The sequence below is a fragment of the Lethenteron reissneri genome, chromosome 27 (assembly GCF_015708825.2).
Source record: "Lethenteron reissneri isolate LAM-NWPU_2019-01 chromosome 27, ASM1570882v1, whole genome shotgun sequence".
Lineage (NCBI taxonomy): Eukaryota > Metazoa > Chordata > Hyperoartia > Petromyzontiformes > Petromyzontidae > Lethenteron > Lethenteron reissneri.
In genome coordinates, this window is record NC_083805.1 from 813,757 (window position 1) to 828,050 (window position 14,294).

A 14,294-nucleotide genomic window follows, 5' to 3' on the forward strand; every position below is an offset into this window, starting at 1 on the left:
GGTTATGGAGAGGTTATACAAAGGGTTAGGACAACACGGCTATGGCTACAGTGCAGATGATAATGGTGTTGATGACGCGACATTTTCATCGCAGATGTCGCCGTCCACTAGATTCCCTTCAGGAGCTAAAACCTTCTCTGCACCTGACCAGGGTGCAGGAAAAAGCAGTGAGGTTTACGGGTAGCGGGCTCGGAAAGTGAGGTGGCAGGCGCGGGCACCTAGTTCCGTGGAACAAACCGGAATTTCTACGGCGTACGGGGTTCAGAACCTGATTAGAGCCGTGGGCTCGGTCTCTCGCAGGGCGATGGGGAACCTGCAGCAAGCGCTCGTGTGTCTGGAGAAGCGGCTGGTGGCGGCGCACGAGGCTGGCGACGCGGGAGGCTGCGCCCAGGCCTACGGGGAGCTGGGCGCGCTGCACGCCACGCTGGCGCGCTGGGACGCGGCCCTGTCCTGCCTGCAGCGCCAGCTCAGCGCAGCGCGACAAGCGCAGGCAGGAACCCCGCCGCCGGCCACCGCGCCGCCCGCACGGAGAACCAACCACACCCGCACAAACATCACCACCACCGCTACTACCGGCACCATCGCCTTCACTGCCACCACCACAACCGCCGCCACTACCACCGTGTGCTTATCTACACACTAAATCAAAGTACTCTCTCGACCAGACTGTCTCATCCAAACTGTGTTTAACCGCCACATTGCAGGTTACAGCAGCATTCACCCACTCATCCACTCACCCATCCACTCACCCATCCACTCACTCATCCACTCACTCATCCACTCACACTTACTCACTCATCCACTCACTCATTCACTTACCTACCCACTCACACTTACACTCGCTCATCCACTCACCCACCCATTCACACTTACACTCACTCATCCACTCACCCACCCACTCACACTTACTCACTCACCACACTGCAAGTCACAATGCTTCTTCTGCTTCTCCCCTCCCACTGCTCGACTGCTCAATACAAGAAGAGTAGAAACTCTTTACTACTTTAATGGTGCTCTTTGTTGCTGCCCATTTCAAACACGCGTTTGTCCTCGGAGGAATTGAATTGGCGACAATAACGATGTCACGCTTAGTGACATCATCAATAGCAGAGGCACGTACATGCTGCGTGATGTCATCACATTGACTGAGAAGGCTTACCCATTGTCGCTGGGTTTTATCGGAAAGTTTCTGAAAACCCTTTCACCAATGTGGCTGGTTTTCTTTCGGGCAAGTCCCTAATAGCAACACAACTCTACACTAAAATTAAAGTTATTTCGGTTCATCTTTATGAGAGGTATCGTGAACCCGTTGTTACGGACAGAGGGCCACCGTGAATGCATCGAGGCCTTCGGCTGGAGATGTAGTCTTCACCGGCCCCCCCCCCCCCTCTTCACTTGCGTTAGGACGCGGCCATGGAGCTGGAGGCGAGCTCGGCGCTAGGCTCGGTGTGCCGCCGCATGGGCGACCACGCGGCCTCCCTGTCGCACCACGAGCGTGAGCTGGCGCTGGCAGACCGCGCCGGCGACCCGCGAGCGCGGGCTCGGGCGCACGGCAACCTGGGCCTGACGTGCGAGGCGCTGGGCGACGCGCGGAGGGCTGTGGGCCACCACGAGCGCCAGCTGAGCACGGCGGCGCAGGCGCACGACGGGGGCGCCGACAGGGCGCAGGCCTACCTGGGGCTGGGCCGCACGCACCATGCGCTGCGGCAACACGCGCAGGCCGTCAGCTACCTGAAGGAAGGTGAGCGCCGCCAGACGTCACGACGCGCTCGCGATTGTCGTGCCGGCGTGCCTCCGCTGCGTCTCGCCGCTTCCCGCGTCTACGCGTGGCGATGCTGTGAAGCTGTGAATAGACGAGGGGCAGGTGTGGGTGTGTCTGGGTGTGTGTAGTTAGGGGGGTGTACTTATGGATTTGTGTGTGTGTAGATGGGAGGGTGTGTGGTCATGCGTGCGTGTGCAAGTGACTGAGCGGAGAATGTGAAACCAACGGGGATTTCGCACAGGACTGAAGCTGGTGGAGCAGCTGTCGCGGCGTGAGGAGGAGGCCCGGATCCGGCACTGCCTGGGGCTGGCGCTGTGGGCCGGGGGGAACCTGGAGGAGGCACAACACCAGGTGAGTGTCACACTCACCACACGTACTCATCACAGCCACAACCACAAACCGCATGTACCATTCCATCCCATTGACCCAAATACCGTACCTGCATACCCCTCCACCCACCGCACCCTCGCCACCGTACCTACCGCCCGCACGGCACGTGCCCCCCACAGCTGTACGCGGCGTGCACGCTGCTCGAGGGGCTGTGCCGGGGCGCATCGTTTCCGAGCGGCGGCGGCGGCGGCGACACGCAGCTTTCGCTGTCCCAGCTGCATGCGTCCAGCTGCCAGGCGCTGCAGCGCGTGCTCGTCACACTCGGTGAGGACCACGTGGACCCCCCCCCCCCCCCAACCTACCTCGTTCAAGAGGCTCCGAGAATTCTCTCGCAGGCGCTGTCCATTTTGTGAGCCGAGCCACGTTACGTGCCGAGCCCCGCGTCTGCGGTTCTGCGCCTCGGATTCAAGAATGTTGTGTGCCGCGCGTTCAACATCGCACGTGACGCACGCGGCGTGACAAGTCGTGTTTTTGTGCCGTGGGTGTTGCGCTCTACCACCGTGCGCAGTCGAGTGCAGTGTGCGCCATTGCGTTGTGCCGTGCGTTTTTCTGCCGTGCGCGTTGTGCCGAATCTCACGGCCGCTCTGCGTCGTGCGTCGCCCAGGCCGTCCCGGGGAGGCGCTGGTGGCGGCCGAGCGAGCGCGGTCGCTCGCAGAGCGCCAGGGACAGGGGTCGGGGGGACCCCGCTCGGCAGCCCCCTCGTCCGCTTCCCCCGGGACCCCTAGGTCCCCCGGGACCCCCGAGCGGGGCGAGCGGCCCGGGTCGCCGGTGCCACCGCCGCCCTCCCTGGAGCGGCTGCTGGAGGTCGTGGGGACGCAACGCGGCCTCGTGCTCTACTTCTCCATCGCCGCCGGCTTCCTCTACAGCTGGCTGCTCGCACCCAACGAAGGTGAGGAGCCTCGCTGCTGTTGCTGCTGCTTATCAGTGCTCACCAGTCCTCACCATTCCTCATCGGTCTTCACCAGTCCTCACCACTAGACCTCGGGTCAATTACAGCAGCAAAATTCTTAGTTGTGATTACAATTGCATTTCATACCAATTGTAATTGACCCCGGGACTATTGACCATTCCTCACCGCACATCACCGTGACTTAACCGGCCAGTCTGTCACGTTCGACACGGTGCCGCTGCGAATTCCCTCCGAGGGGAAAGCGCGGCACCGAAGCGTGGTGCTGGCGTTTGTAATCGAGCCGTGCGGCGCGTGGAGCGCGAAGCGTTGGCGGTGTCTCGTTAGGGAGCGGTGCTCGGCTCCGGGTGCTCTGCCCTGCACCCTCCCTCCTCAAACCCTCCCTCCCCCACCCTCCCAAATCTCTAGCAGCTGTGGGAGCGATTAGACGTTTGTCTTCTAGACTTTAGCCGCGGAGGCCTGCGCAGGTGCCGAAGCGAAACACGTACGTTGTTGGCTTTGGGTGTATAACGGCGCCCGCCGCCGCCACCTCCCCTTCTGTTTGCGTTTCCCAGGCGTGCGGAGGTTCCACGCCAGCCGGCTCGTGCAAGAGGCGGAGGGGGAGGCCCTGGGTCCGGCCGATGCCGGCGGCCTCCAGAGCCAGTGCGGCGTCGCACTGGAGGGTCACGTGACTGCCGCGCGAGTTGCGCTCGGAGCGGAGGCGGGGGCGGCCAGGTGCGGGGAGAGCACACGTGGAGAACGCCACGCACGGCACACGCACGCCGCACACGCGCCCGCACACAGACACCGCACACACCACATACAAGCTGAACACACTCGTCGGAGGAGCTCCGTGGTTTCTCGCATTCGGGGTGGGGGTGGCGGGAGGTGCCGGCAGGACGGTTGTGCGCAGGTGTTTGGCGTTAGCCGTGAAGCGTTCCGCTCGCTGCGGGGGCCACGACGCCACCCGAGCCTCCCTGTATGATGGGCGTGCGTGTGTGCGATAGTGCGAGAGCGTTTGCGTGTGTTTGTGAGAGCGTCCTTGTGTCTTTATGGGGTGTGTGTGTATGATTGTTTGTTATGTGTGCACGTGTGCATCTTTATCTTTATATGCTTCTGCACGTGTGCGCTGGTGGCGAGTGGTGGTACAGCGGTTAGCGACCCGGGCTCGATTACCCACCCACGGCAAATGATATGCATCTGAAATGGTCCTGGGCCTCCCCAAGATCGACATTAACACTGGAGAGACAAAGGTAGCTTTGTTTTGCTTAACAGTACTTGCCACAACACTCTGCAAAAGGCTACACGGGGGATCTTTGTCCGTGTGTGTGCGTGGCGAAGCAGGTCTGGGGGTGACAGTGAGAGTGCAAGCGAGGTCGGGGACACCCCAGACGAGGAGTCGGGCCCCCCACGGTCTCTCGCGCAGGACTCCACCCTCAGCAGGTGGTTGTCACCCCCCCCCCCCCCCCGGTGCGGTGTTTTTAACATGCAGGCTCGCGTGGTGACAGCGTGTCCTCCAGGTCATCGCCGCTGATGCCACCACCCATCGCCATTGCTTCCGTCCTTCACCACCACCACGTGGCTTCCCCTTGGTCACGGACCTCTGAGGGCCATTTCATTTCGTGGTGGCGAGATGTGAACTCCCTCGCCTGGTATGCAGGAGGTCATGGGTTTGATCCCGACCTTGACGCCTATATATTGTAGTTTGCGTGTTCTCCCCGTGGTTGCGTGGATTTTTCTCGGTCCTCTGCTTTTTCCCTCCGCATTTAGAATCAACAAGCATTTAGAGTATTTGTCTGCTATAAATTTACACGCGATAAGCCACTTCGTTGCCCGGGCAGCCTCTCCTCCTCCATCCCCCATATGCGCCCCACCCCTCACCAACCGGCCGTGATGTCCTCCCATGAGTCCGAACCAACCAGCGTCCGCACGCGACTCTACAGCCGCCACCCGCATGCGTGCGAGACCTGCCGCTTGCGCGCACGGTCGCCGAGACCATCGGCAACGTTCGCCCTGACCTTCGCCCCGACCCTTCGCAGGCGGGGCCGGGTCGGCACGAGGGCGAGCGCTGCAAGCAGGAGCCTGAGCCCCCGAACTTCGGCCACGCCGCCCTCCAGTCCCCCCGGGCCGCCCTCGCCCCCCGGCGCTTCCGCGGGCCCCAGCAGCCCCGCGCTGAGCCCCCCGAGCGGCACGAGGAGCCGCTCGGTCGGGCGGGCGGCAACGGCGGCAGGGAGCAAGCGTGGCGACAAGGACCCGCTGGGGTTCCTCTACGACCTTCTCGTCGCCCCCATGGAAGGGGTGAGCAGGGGGGCGGCCGCGCCAATCTCGATAACGAACCTCAAAATTGTACCGATCACTCGACCGATCACATGACGCGAAAATAGTTGTAATAAAACAAGCACCTCCGTTTCCACACGTGTGCCGGTGGACGGGAGGTGACGGGCGGCGCTTGCCGCGTCCCGTGCACGGCCTGCGCCCGCGTGATTGCGGGTCGCCCTGGCTAAAGGTGGCCCTCCCCGACCCCGCGTGCGTCAGATGCTGGGCACGGAGGAGCCCCGGGAGCTCGTGCTGGTGCTGGACGCGGAGCTGTTCCTGGTGCCGTTTGCACTCCTCCGTTCGGACGCGTGCGCCGAGTTCCTGTGCGAGCGCTTCAGCCTGCGCGCCGTGCCCTCGCTCGGAGCCCTCACCCACCGCCCCCAGGTGCGCCACCACCGCCATCACCGCGCTAGTGGCAGCGCTATCCCTGTGTGACCCTATCCCTTATTGCATCCAGCAGCAGTAACTGTAACGCAGTCCGAACCCTAACCGTTATCCTTATCCTCGACTTAAACAAAACAGATGTGACCCTGCGTTAGCAGCGGTGCACAGGGTATAAAGAAGAGCCCTTAGCCCGAGCATCGTCTGCCACGTCGTTTCCCTTTGAGAGCAGCGCGATTGACGAGTTGAGTTTCTCTAACCGTCTGCGTTTTCCGCTACGTCACCAGGGCTCCGCCGCAGCGTCGGTCTCGGCGCTGGTCGTGGGCGACCCGTGGCTGCCGAGCTCGGCGCGAGCTCGCTGGCGCTGGCCGCCGCTGCCGTCGGCGCGGGACCAGGCCTCGGTCGTAGCGCACGCGGCCGGGTGCCGGCCCCTCGTGGGCCACGCCGCCACCAAGTCCGCCGTGCTGGACGCGGCGTGCACCGCGGAGTGCCTCCACTTCTGCACGCACGTCTCCTGGAAGCTCTCCGCGCTGGTGCTCGGCCCCCGGGCATGCCAAGAGTCCGGTGCCACCGCCGCCGCCGGTCCCGACGGAGGCCAGAGGAGCGGCGCCCGCGCGGCCGGCGCCGGGAACGCGTCGGGAGCCGCGGCAGGAGCCGGCGGACCGGACTCGGCCGAGGGAGAAGCGGGCGACGTTGATGGTGCTCACGAGGCCCCCGTGCCGGGCACCGTCTATGGGGGGGGGTCCCTGGATGAGCTGGCGCCGGACGCCCCCCCCGCCGGGGAGTTCCTCCTCACTGCCAGCGAGGTGGCGTCGCTGCGTTTGTCGGCGCGGCTCGTGGTGCTCGGCTGGCCGCGCGAGTGCTGCGCTCCACTGGTTCCCGGCGGCTTCGTGGGCCTGGCCAAGGCTTTCCTGGCGGCCGGGTGCCGGTGTGTGCTGGCCAGCCTGTGGCCCACGCCGGCCGCAGCTGCCCGAGTCCTGATGCAGGCCTTCTACTCTGCGCTCATGGAGGGCGTGCGGGCGAGCGTGGCGCTGAAGGACGCCATGCGGGCCGTGCAGGCACACGCGCAGTTCTCGCACCCGTCCAACTGGGCCGGTGAGCTCCCTCCTCTCCCTGCTCCACCCGCCGCGAGTCACGTTAGCGCCGCGTGGGGTTCAGGGATGGACGTGCTGGTGACTCGCGACCAGAACGTCGGTCACATGGGGGCCCCAATGGCAGTTCCGGTCATGTGTCAGCTGGTGGATGCAAACTCTGGTCATCCTCAGAGCAGCGGCTTTTAGCTAACCGTCGAACAAAGACGGTCAGTGCATCGCGCGCTTTCAGATGCGCTTCTGCGGCCGTCTGGAACGCTCTTCCTTCCTTTCTTACAAACTCCTGTTTGTGTTTAGTTTGGTTTCCTTCCCCCGCACCTCTGATTAGCATGGTCAACTATGTGCGGTGCGAAAGACGTTTAACTTACATGTACAAGGAGGTGTGTTTGGTTGTGGTGGTGAAAATTAATTTGGTTTTATCGTATTTACTGTTGCATCTCCTCCTCCATCCCTCCCTGTGCCCCATCCCACGGAGCAGGGTTTGTCCTCATCGGTCGGGACGTGCGCCTCAACTCCCCGTCGGCGCTGGTGAGGAGGGCGCTGCTGCAGATCTTACAGTGGCCGGACCGCGCGCGCGACGCCCTGCGGGTCCTGCTGCATCTGGTGGGAGCAGCTGCCTGCACCACCACTCCACTCTCCCAACACACTCGCAAAGACAACGATCCCCCACCTATCCTGAACAGACCATTGGACGGGCGCCACCGTCCGGCATCGTGGCGCTGCCGCAGTGCCGCGCGCCGTAATTGGGGCGTTTCTCTCCGTGCCCGCCAGCGCAGGTGGAGAAGTCCTTGCAGAGGATACAGCGCGGCCAGGCCAACTCGATGTACACGTCGCAGCAGAGCGTGGAGAACAAGGTGCACGGTGTGGCTGGCTGGCAGGGCCTGCTCACCGCCATCGGCTTCCGCCTCGAGCCGCCGGCCAACGGCCTCCCCGCGGCCGTCTTCTTCCCGCTGGCCGACCCCGCGCACCGCCTGCAGCACTGCAGTACCACCATGCAGGCGCTGCTCGGTACGGGAAAGCGCCTGGGGTTGGGTGGGGTGGCGGGGGGGGGCGGCCGCTGAGGGCAGGATGGCCCAGGAAGTGAGGGAGCAGAGGATGAACAAGGAGGAGCCCAGAGGGACCGGGAGGGATGGGCAGGGGGAGCGTTCGGTAGATACGGGCTGAGTGGGCTCAAGATGGATTGGGTGGGAGGGTCTGTGAGGGAATGGATGGGAGAGCTCAAGTGGAATTGGCTGATGGGAGGGATCAGCAGGCATCAGGCCAGGCTAGGACGGACCGTGCAGCAGTGCACGCGTGTGACGAGGTCTCCTGCTCCCTCCTCACCCCGCAGGTCTCCCTCACCCCGCGTTCTACGCCCTCTCCAAGCTCATCCGGACGGAGGAGGTGGGGGAGCAGCTGGTGCAGCTGGTGAGTGACCGCGGGCCCCGGCCTCGCCGACGACAGGCCCACGTCGGGCGTCGCGGCCTCGATGTTCCCGCTCGGCTCCGGACGCCGCACGGTGAAACGGAGCGGGAGAGTGTAGACAAGCGTGGTACAAGCAGCGCTGCTGCCGGCGCTAAACGGCTGCACGGCTTTTGTTCAAGGGCGGCTCGACCAGCAGAGACCAGCGGCAGCAACAAGTACAGAGAGAGAAAGAGCGTGGCGCTCAAATGCAATTAGGGATTTTGTCATTCGGCATGATGTCTGGCGGAATAGTTCGGTTCAGTTCCCGCGGTACGTCCTGAGAAAGACGCGCAGTGGCTTAGAAGAGAGTTCTTGAGAGGACAGAGATGATGCCAAGATGGATCCTGGATAGAATATGCTAAAGAAGGTCAGGGCAGTGAGATATTGTAGAGGGAGACGGAGGGTGAGGAAGAGGATGCGGTGGAAAGGGATACGAATGCAGTGGATGTGAGGAGTGGGACTTGTGGCTGAAGGAAAAGGTGGGGGGGAGGTGGTGGTGGGCTGGGCTGTCACGACCCCGTCTCCGTCCCTGGTCCGGATTCCACCCCTCGCCATGGTCGAGCGATGTGGCCCAAGCTGCGACCACGAGCTGCGTCGGCCGATCCTGAAACCCGCTGCGCTGTCTTGTGTCGTCCCCTCGGTCCCGTCACACCCTCCCTCGCACCTACCTCCACCACCACCACCACCCCCTCCACTACCCTCACGCTGTCAAGGCGGCTGTAGCTATCGTTGCACTGGTGAGTCTGTTGTCTCTCCCCAGCATACCCGTGTAGATGAGCCCCTCCCACCGCCGCCCCGGCTTAGCCCTCCCAGACCTCCCCCCCACCCCCACACCCTCGGAGACCTCGACGCGCGCGTGAACGAGGGGGTGCGGTCCTCTCGCGTAGATCTCGGCGACCCTGCGGTAAAACGCAGACGCCGGCGATGGGTCTGGAGGGGCTGCCCCACGAGTCCTCCCCACCCTCCCGCTCCCCGTTCGCCTCCCGGCTCTAACAGAGGTTGTGACCCAGCCCTCTTGCCCGGGACGTCCCATGTGGTAACTGGGGCCGCATGCAGCAGCGTGGGCCCACGTTTCGTTCACCTGCATACCTGTGCGTTGTGTACCTGGACGGCGTGTCACCTCTGCACATGCTGGTTACCCGTGGCCGTGTCACCGCTTCACCTTCGTAACTGACACCGCTGCGTCTCCCTGCATGCCGCTTGCTTAGATGGGCTATCGGTAGTGTTAGAACGCGTTCGCTAGCGGGCTCTGTCGGAGGTGCGGGCGCTGACCCCGCCGTTACCGGTGCCGCGGTCTCCGCCAGCTCTTCGGTCGTGTGGCGACGAAGGTTGCCGTAGCGCCGGCCCTGGGTGGGGCCCGGAACCGGCTCGGAACGTGGCACCCTGCCACGCCCGTTAAACTTCAGGCAATGTTTGGGAGGTGCCGAACGGTTGAGGACGGAACAAACGAAGTGTTGGGCCCTCCCGTGAGGCCGCAGCCGAGACGTGCTCCGCTCGTCCCCTCGCAGATTCGGCACACGCTCAAGCAGCTCTCGGACGGCGCAGAGCAGGACGGCGGCGGTGCCGGCGGTGGAGGCGGCACCGGCAAGACAGGGGGCGGCGCTGACACTCCGGCGGGGGGCACGGCGACTCAACCCGCCAGGGTCGCCGTGAAGCTGTGGCAGACGCCGGGGTGCCACGAGCTGCTCGCTGCACTCGGTACGGCAACACCGGTCACGTGGCAGGGTGCCGTGATCGTGCATGCTGTGTGGGTCACTGGGTGTGTGGGTCACTGGGTGTGTGGGGTCACTGTGGGTGTGTCTGTGGGTCACTATGAGCTATGTGGGTTACCTTGGGCAAGTGGATGACTTGCCTTATTGTTGTTAAGCATTGGGAATTCTACACCAAGCGTTAATTAATTATTTAATAAAAACCAAGAGACGTGACAACATTCGCCAAGACTGACAGTGCTAAACAGCCTGGGCACCCTTCCAATGGGACACCAAAGGGTTATGGCAGTTATTCTGAGGTTGGGGGGGAGCAGAGGAGGGAGTGTCGCTTGTGTGAACGCTGCTCTCATGTGCACACGCTTGCTGTATGTATGTTGAACTTCTTTTGCACCGTATGCCGCCAACTGTGCTAATCGGAAGTGTGTGGGTCACTGTGGGGCCCGAGTAGGCTTCGACCTGTGCGAGGTCGGCAAGGAGGAGGTTCTGCTGAGGACGAGTGGCCAGGCATCACGCCGGTGTCTGCAGTTCTCGCTGCACTCGCTGCTCGCCTTGTTCGGTGAGCGACCGCGCCCGCTCTCGCCCGCTCACTCACCCGCTCACTCGCCCGCTCGCCCACCCACCCGCTCACTCGCCCGCTCACGCACCCGCCCGCTCGCCCGCTCGCCCGCTCGCCCGCTCACTTACCCGCTCACCCGCGTCTAACACGCACCGATTGTCGGTGCGGAATTCTAAACAATTATAGCTGAGAGAATGTGGATAGCAGGCAATTGAAGGGACCTCAAGAGTCGTTCTGTGGTGTTCTCTAACACAGGAGGATGTCACACTGCTCTTTGCCAGAGTTCCCAATGGAAATATTTTCATCTCATCACAACATAGATTGGGAAAAAGTTATGAAAAAAAATAACAATCCCCCCTTTACTCTGCAGACTGCTCGGAGACAGCCAAGCACTCGAACCTGGAGGGCGCCAGCTCTTTGGAGAGTCTCGTGTCGTCAGAACAGACGGGCATGGGGCCCCTGTCACTGCGAGGGTGCGATCCGGACGACCCGGGCCCCCCATACGGCTACGGCCACATGCTGCCGGCCTCCGACACCATCTCCGTCTACAGCCTGAGCTCCATTGCCTCGGCCCCCAGCTGCTCCTCCTTCTGCGGGGACGACGCGGGCGGCAGCGGCCGGGCGCTGCCACCGCGCTCGCTGTTTGGCCACGGCAGGCCCAAGTCGCTGTGCTCGCACCCGCTGCTGTCCCCGAGGCTGTCCCATGGGCGCGCGTTCGCAGACACGTCGGCCAACGGCGAGCAGGACTGCGACGCCTTCTCGGAGATGAGCAGCGAGATGCTGGACTCGCTGCCCGGCAGCCCCGGCTCGCCACTCTCCCCCGCGTCGTACGTGCCCGGCACGGGCTCGCTGCAGCGTGGCAGCTGCAGGCGCGAGCACGGCTTCGCCAGCGCGCCCATGTCGCCCCGGAACGGTTTCGCGCCCAGCGCCAACTCCCCATTCCGCCGCGTGCAGGGGGCCACCCTTGGGGGTACTCTAGGGGGTACTTTGGGGGGCGGCCGCAGGAAGCTGTCGGCGGGAAACTCGTTGGACGCGGCGGATTCGGACGCGTCCGGCACGGAGATGAGCGGCGCCGGTTCGGGCTCCCGCGAGCCCAGGCAGCAGCAGCAGCACAAGCGGATGAACCCTGGCGAGCTGGCGCAGAAGATCCTGGCCGAGACGCAGACTCACATGGTGGCTGTGGGGCGGCTGCAGAGGAGCGCCGCGAGCCTCCCGGGCCCCACCAGCCCCCGCAGCAAGAGCCTGTCGGCGCCCCGGGGCCCCTCGAGCATCGTGACGTCGGAGACAAGCGCCTTCTCCAAACTGGGCGGCTCCGCCACCTTGCGGAACCTGTCGTCGGGCGCCTCCCTGCCGAGGAGTCCCGCCAAACCGAAGCCCCCCGAGCGCGTGTCGTCGCTGCAGAAAATCAACAGCCTGACGCAGCTCAATAAGAACCTGTCGTCCATGTTCGCTCATTTCCACGGCGCGGCTGAAAGGAATCCGCCGGTTCCCACGCAGGGGGCCGGCGGACCGGCGGGGACCGACGGGCGCCTGGCCGAGTTGCACCGGATGAAACTGAAATATCCGAGCTCCCCGTACAGCGCCCACATCTCCAACTCGCCCAAGAACGTGTCGCCCGGCGCGGGCTCAGGGGCGCGGCCCTCGCCCTGCAGCTCCGACGCGACGCCGTCGCCGTCCCACTCGGCGCCGGGCTCGCTGTGCGTGAGCCCTGCCAAGGCCGTGCCACCGCCGCCGCTCGGCCTCGTGGACAACAAGGTGCAGGCCGTGCACAACCTCAAGACGTTCCACTCGAGCTCGTGGCCCTGCCAGCAGCCGGGCCCCTGCCCGCCCGGTGTCGACGCGAAGGCGCGGAGACTGGCCGCGGGAGCCGCCCGGCACGCCGGGCCCGCGGGAGCCGAGGGGCCCCCCGCGTCCCCGCCGCACGACGCGCCCCGCCGCATCCCCAACTCCAAGAGCGACACGCAGCTCCTCGCGGGACTCGCGGCGCGGGGCGTCCCACCCTCCGGCCCCGAGGAGGTCGGGGGCACCCCCACGGATACCAAAAAGTGCTCGCTGAAACCCCCTCTGGTGGGACGGTCGGGCCCCTTCAAGACGCTCACGGGCTCGGGTATGCCGTTCCGGCGCGGACAGAACGCGCTGCCGGGGAAGCGGTTCTTCCCCGCGTCCAAATGCTGAGGCGGCGCAGAGGAGGAGGAGGCTACGGTTTGGTGGAGGTGTTGGGCCCTCTCCACGTGAGGAGCTTGGTAACGGGACGGACGGCGCATTGCTCCGCTGTTCACTTCCACGGTGCTGCGCTGCCAGCAGAGGGGAGGGCCGCGGTTTGATGCCTCTTGGCGTCGTCGCTGAGCGAAGCGTGGCTTGTTTATGCCAAAATGAACTCTGCTGTCAACATGTCTGAACGGTCATGGTTTTTAAAAGGCCCTAAATACTTCGTTGTGTCTAGGAGACTCCCCTGAGGTTGGTACACATCCTGTTATGGTAGTATATAAATCCTCATGGGCACAATTATGCCCCCACCCGTGGGCATCTGCGTTTCCATACACAGCCCTTGGGTGCAGACCAGAAACCACTTACAGTGCCAAAACTTTAATGGTGCAGATCTTAACAAAAAAAATTATTACATGATGACCTTTTCAAATGACGCGGTTGTCAAACTGTAATTTGGTTTTATTGGCCATTAAATTAAATTGGTGCCATTAAAGTTGTGCCACTTCACGTGGCACGGACCGACGTCTTCTCTTCCCCATGGATTAATGGCAGCACAAGAAGCAATCCGCTCTACAATTTTATAAAAGTGAATTACCAATAACAATGTGCCGAAATTATGCCTGCCATCGTAGACGGGACGTCCTGCCAGCACAATCATCGTCCCTCGTCCCCCGTCCCCCATTCGGAGTGAGAGTAACGACCGGTCGCACCGAGGGCTCCGCACCAGCGCGCCGTGTCGGAGTGGTGGCGCCAGCTCGGGTGCAGTTGGCGCGACGTGGCGGACCCTTCGGCTCCACTACGCGCTCCTCCTCCCCCTCTTCTCTTTGTATTTATGAATTTCAAGCGGACTCCGCTGGCGCGCCTCAATCAGTATTTAATTTGTTTACGTGTACTATACGTCTTTTATATATATAAAATAATGTACACACGATGCGCCGTCTGTGGAGAGAGCTTTTGTCGATGGTCACCGCGGCATCAAAGACGCGGGGAGCAACTCGTGCGCTCGGCGGCGAAGCAACGAACATCGGCAGCACTCCGAACGTAGACGACGTCCCCGGCACCTGCCGTGTGTTTGCACGGCATATGACTCCAGTGAATTGCAAGCGATGTGGATTTCTTGCTGTTCGTTTCCCAGTTACACTCGCTGGCCTACTCTGTAGTCAACAACGATGACATAATCAACATTAACACTCTTTTTCCACATTGTGACAACCCGCAGTGTTTAGCAGCCTCTCGCTTCTGGTGTCGACAGCCCTCGTCACGCGCGGCTCACCCCCCACCCCTCCTCCTTCCCCGTCTTGATACACACTCGGGCAGCTGCTAGATTAGCAGCCCCATGAGTCACTCATCTCGCATGAACTCGACGAGTGGCCCAGACATCAACGCAATTAGCCAAGCGCGTGGGGCTGCACACGATCAAACTATTACACGTTTTATTTTACCAGTTGAAACCCACGTAGCTATATCGCTCTTTTTTCAAAAGCGACCTGGCCACAAATGATAGCTCAACGAAGTGGGCATTTATTTCAGCCAAATACCCTCAACGCATTTT

The 14,294-nt window shown here is 62.9% G+C and overlaps 1 protein-coding gene across 4 annotated transcripts in view; it reads left to right on the plus strand.

The window, feature by feature from the left end:
• TTC28 (tetratricopeptide repeat domain 28) overlaps positions 1-13,692 on the plus strand; it is a 37,961-nt gene extending 24,269 nt beyond the window's left edge. For 2 of the 4 annotated variants that reach the window (XM_061560989.1, XM_061560990.1), the window contains exons 8-23: positions 301-490; positions 1,405-1,741; positions 2,004-2,113; positions 2,272-2,416; positions 2,757-3,041; positions 3,614-3,773; positions 4,380-4,481; positions 5,078-5,336; positions 5,574-5,738; positions 6,023-6,830; positions 7,305-7,429; positions 7,603-7,834; positions 8,157-8,233; positions 9,778-9,967; positions 10,427-10,534; positions 10,905-13,691. In XM_061560989.1, coding sequence (XP_061416973.1) covers positions 301-490; positions 1,405-1,741; positions 2,004-2,113; positions 2,272-2,416; positions 2,757-3,041; positions 3,614-3,773; positions 4,380-4,481; positions 5,078-5,336; positions 5,574-5,738; positions 6,023-6,830; positions 7,305-7,429; positions 7,603-7,834; positions 8,157-8,233; positions 9,778-9,967; positions 10,427-10,534; positions 10,905-12,709 — 5,098 coding nt within the window. In that variant the 3' untranslated portion in view covers positions 12,710-13,691. Of the gene's footprint in view, positions 1-300; positions 491-1,404; positions 1,742-2,003; positions 2,114-2,271; positions 2,417-2,756; positions 3,042-3,613; positions 3,774-4,379; positions 4,482-5,077; positions 5,337-5,573; positions 5,739-6,022; positions 6,831-7,304; positions 7,430-7,602; positions 7,835-8,156; positions 8,234-9,777; positions 9,968-10,426; positions 10,535-10,904 lie in introns of all 4 variants that reach the window. The other 2 variants (XM_061560987.1, XM_061560988.1) reach the window with 2 other exon arrangements.
• The last annotated feature ends 602 nt before the right edge of the window (positions 13,693-14,294 follow it).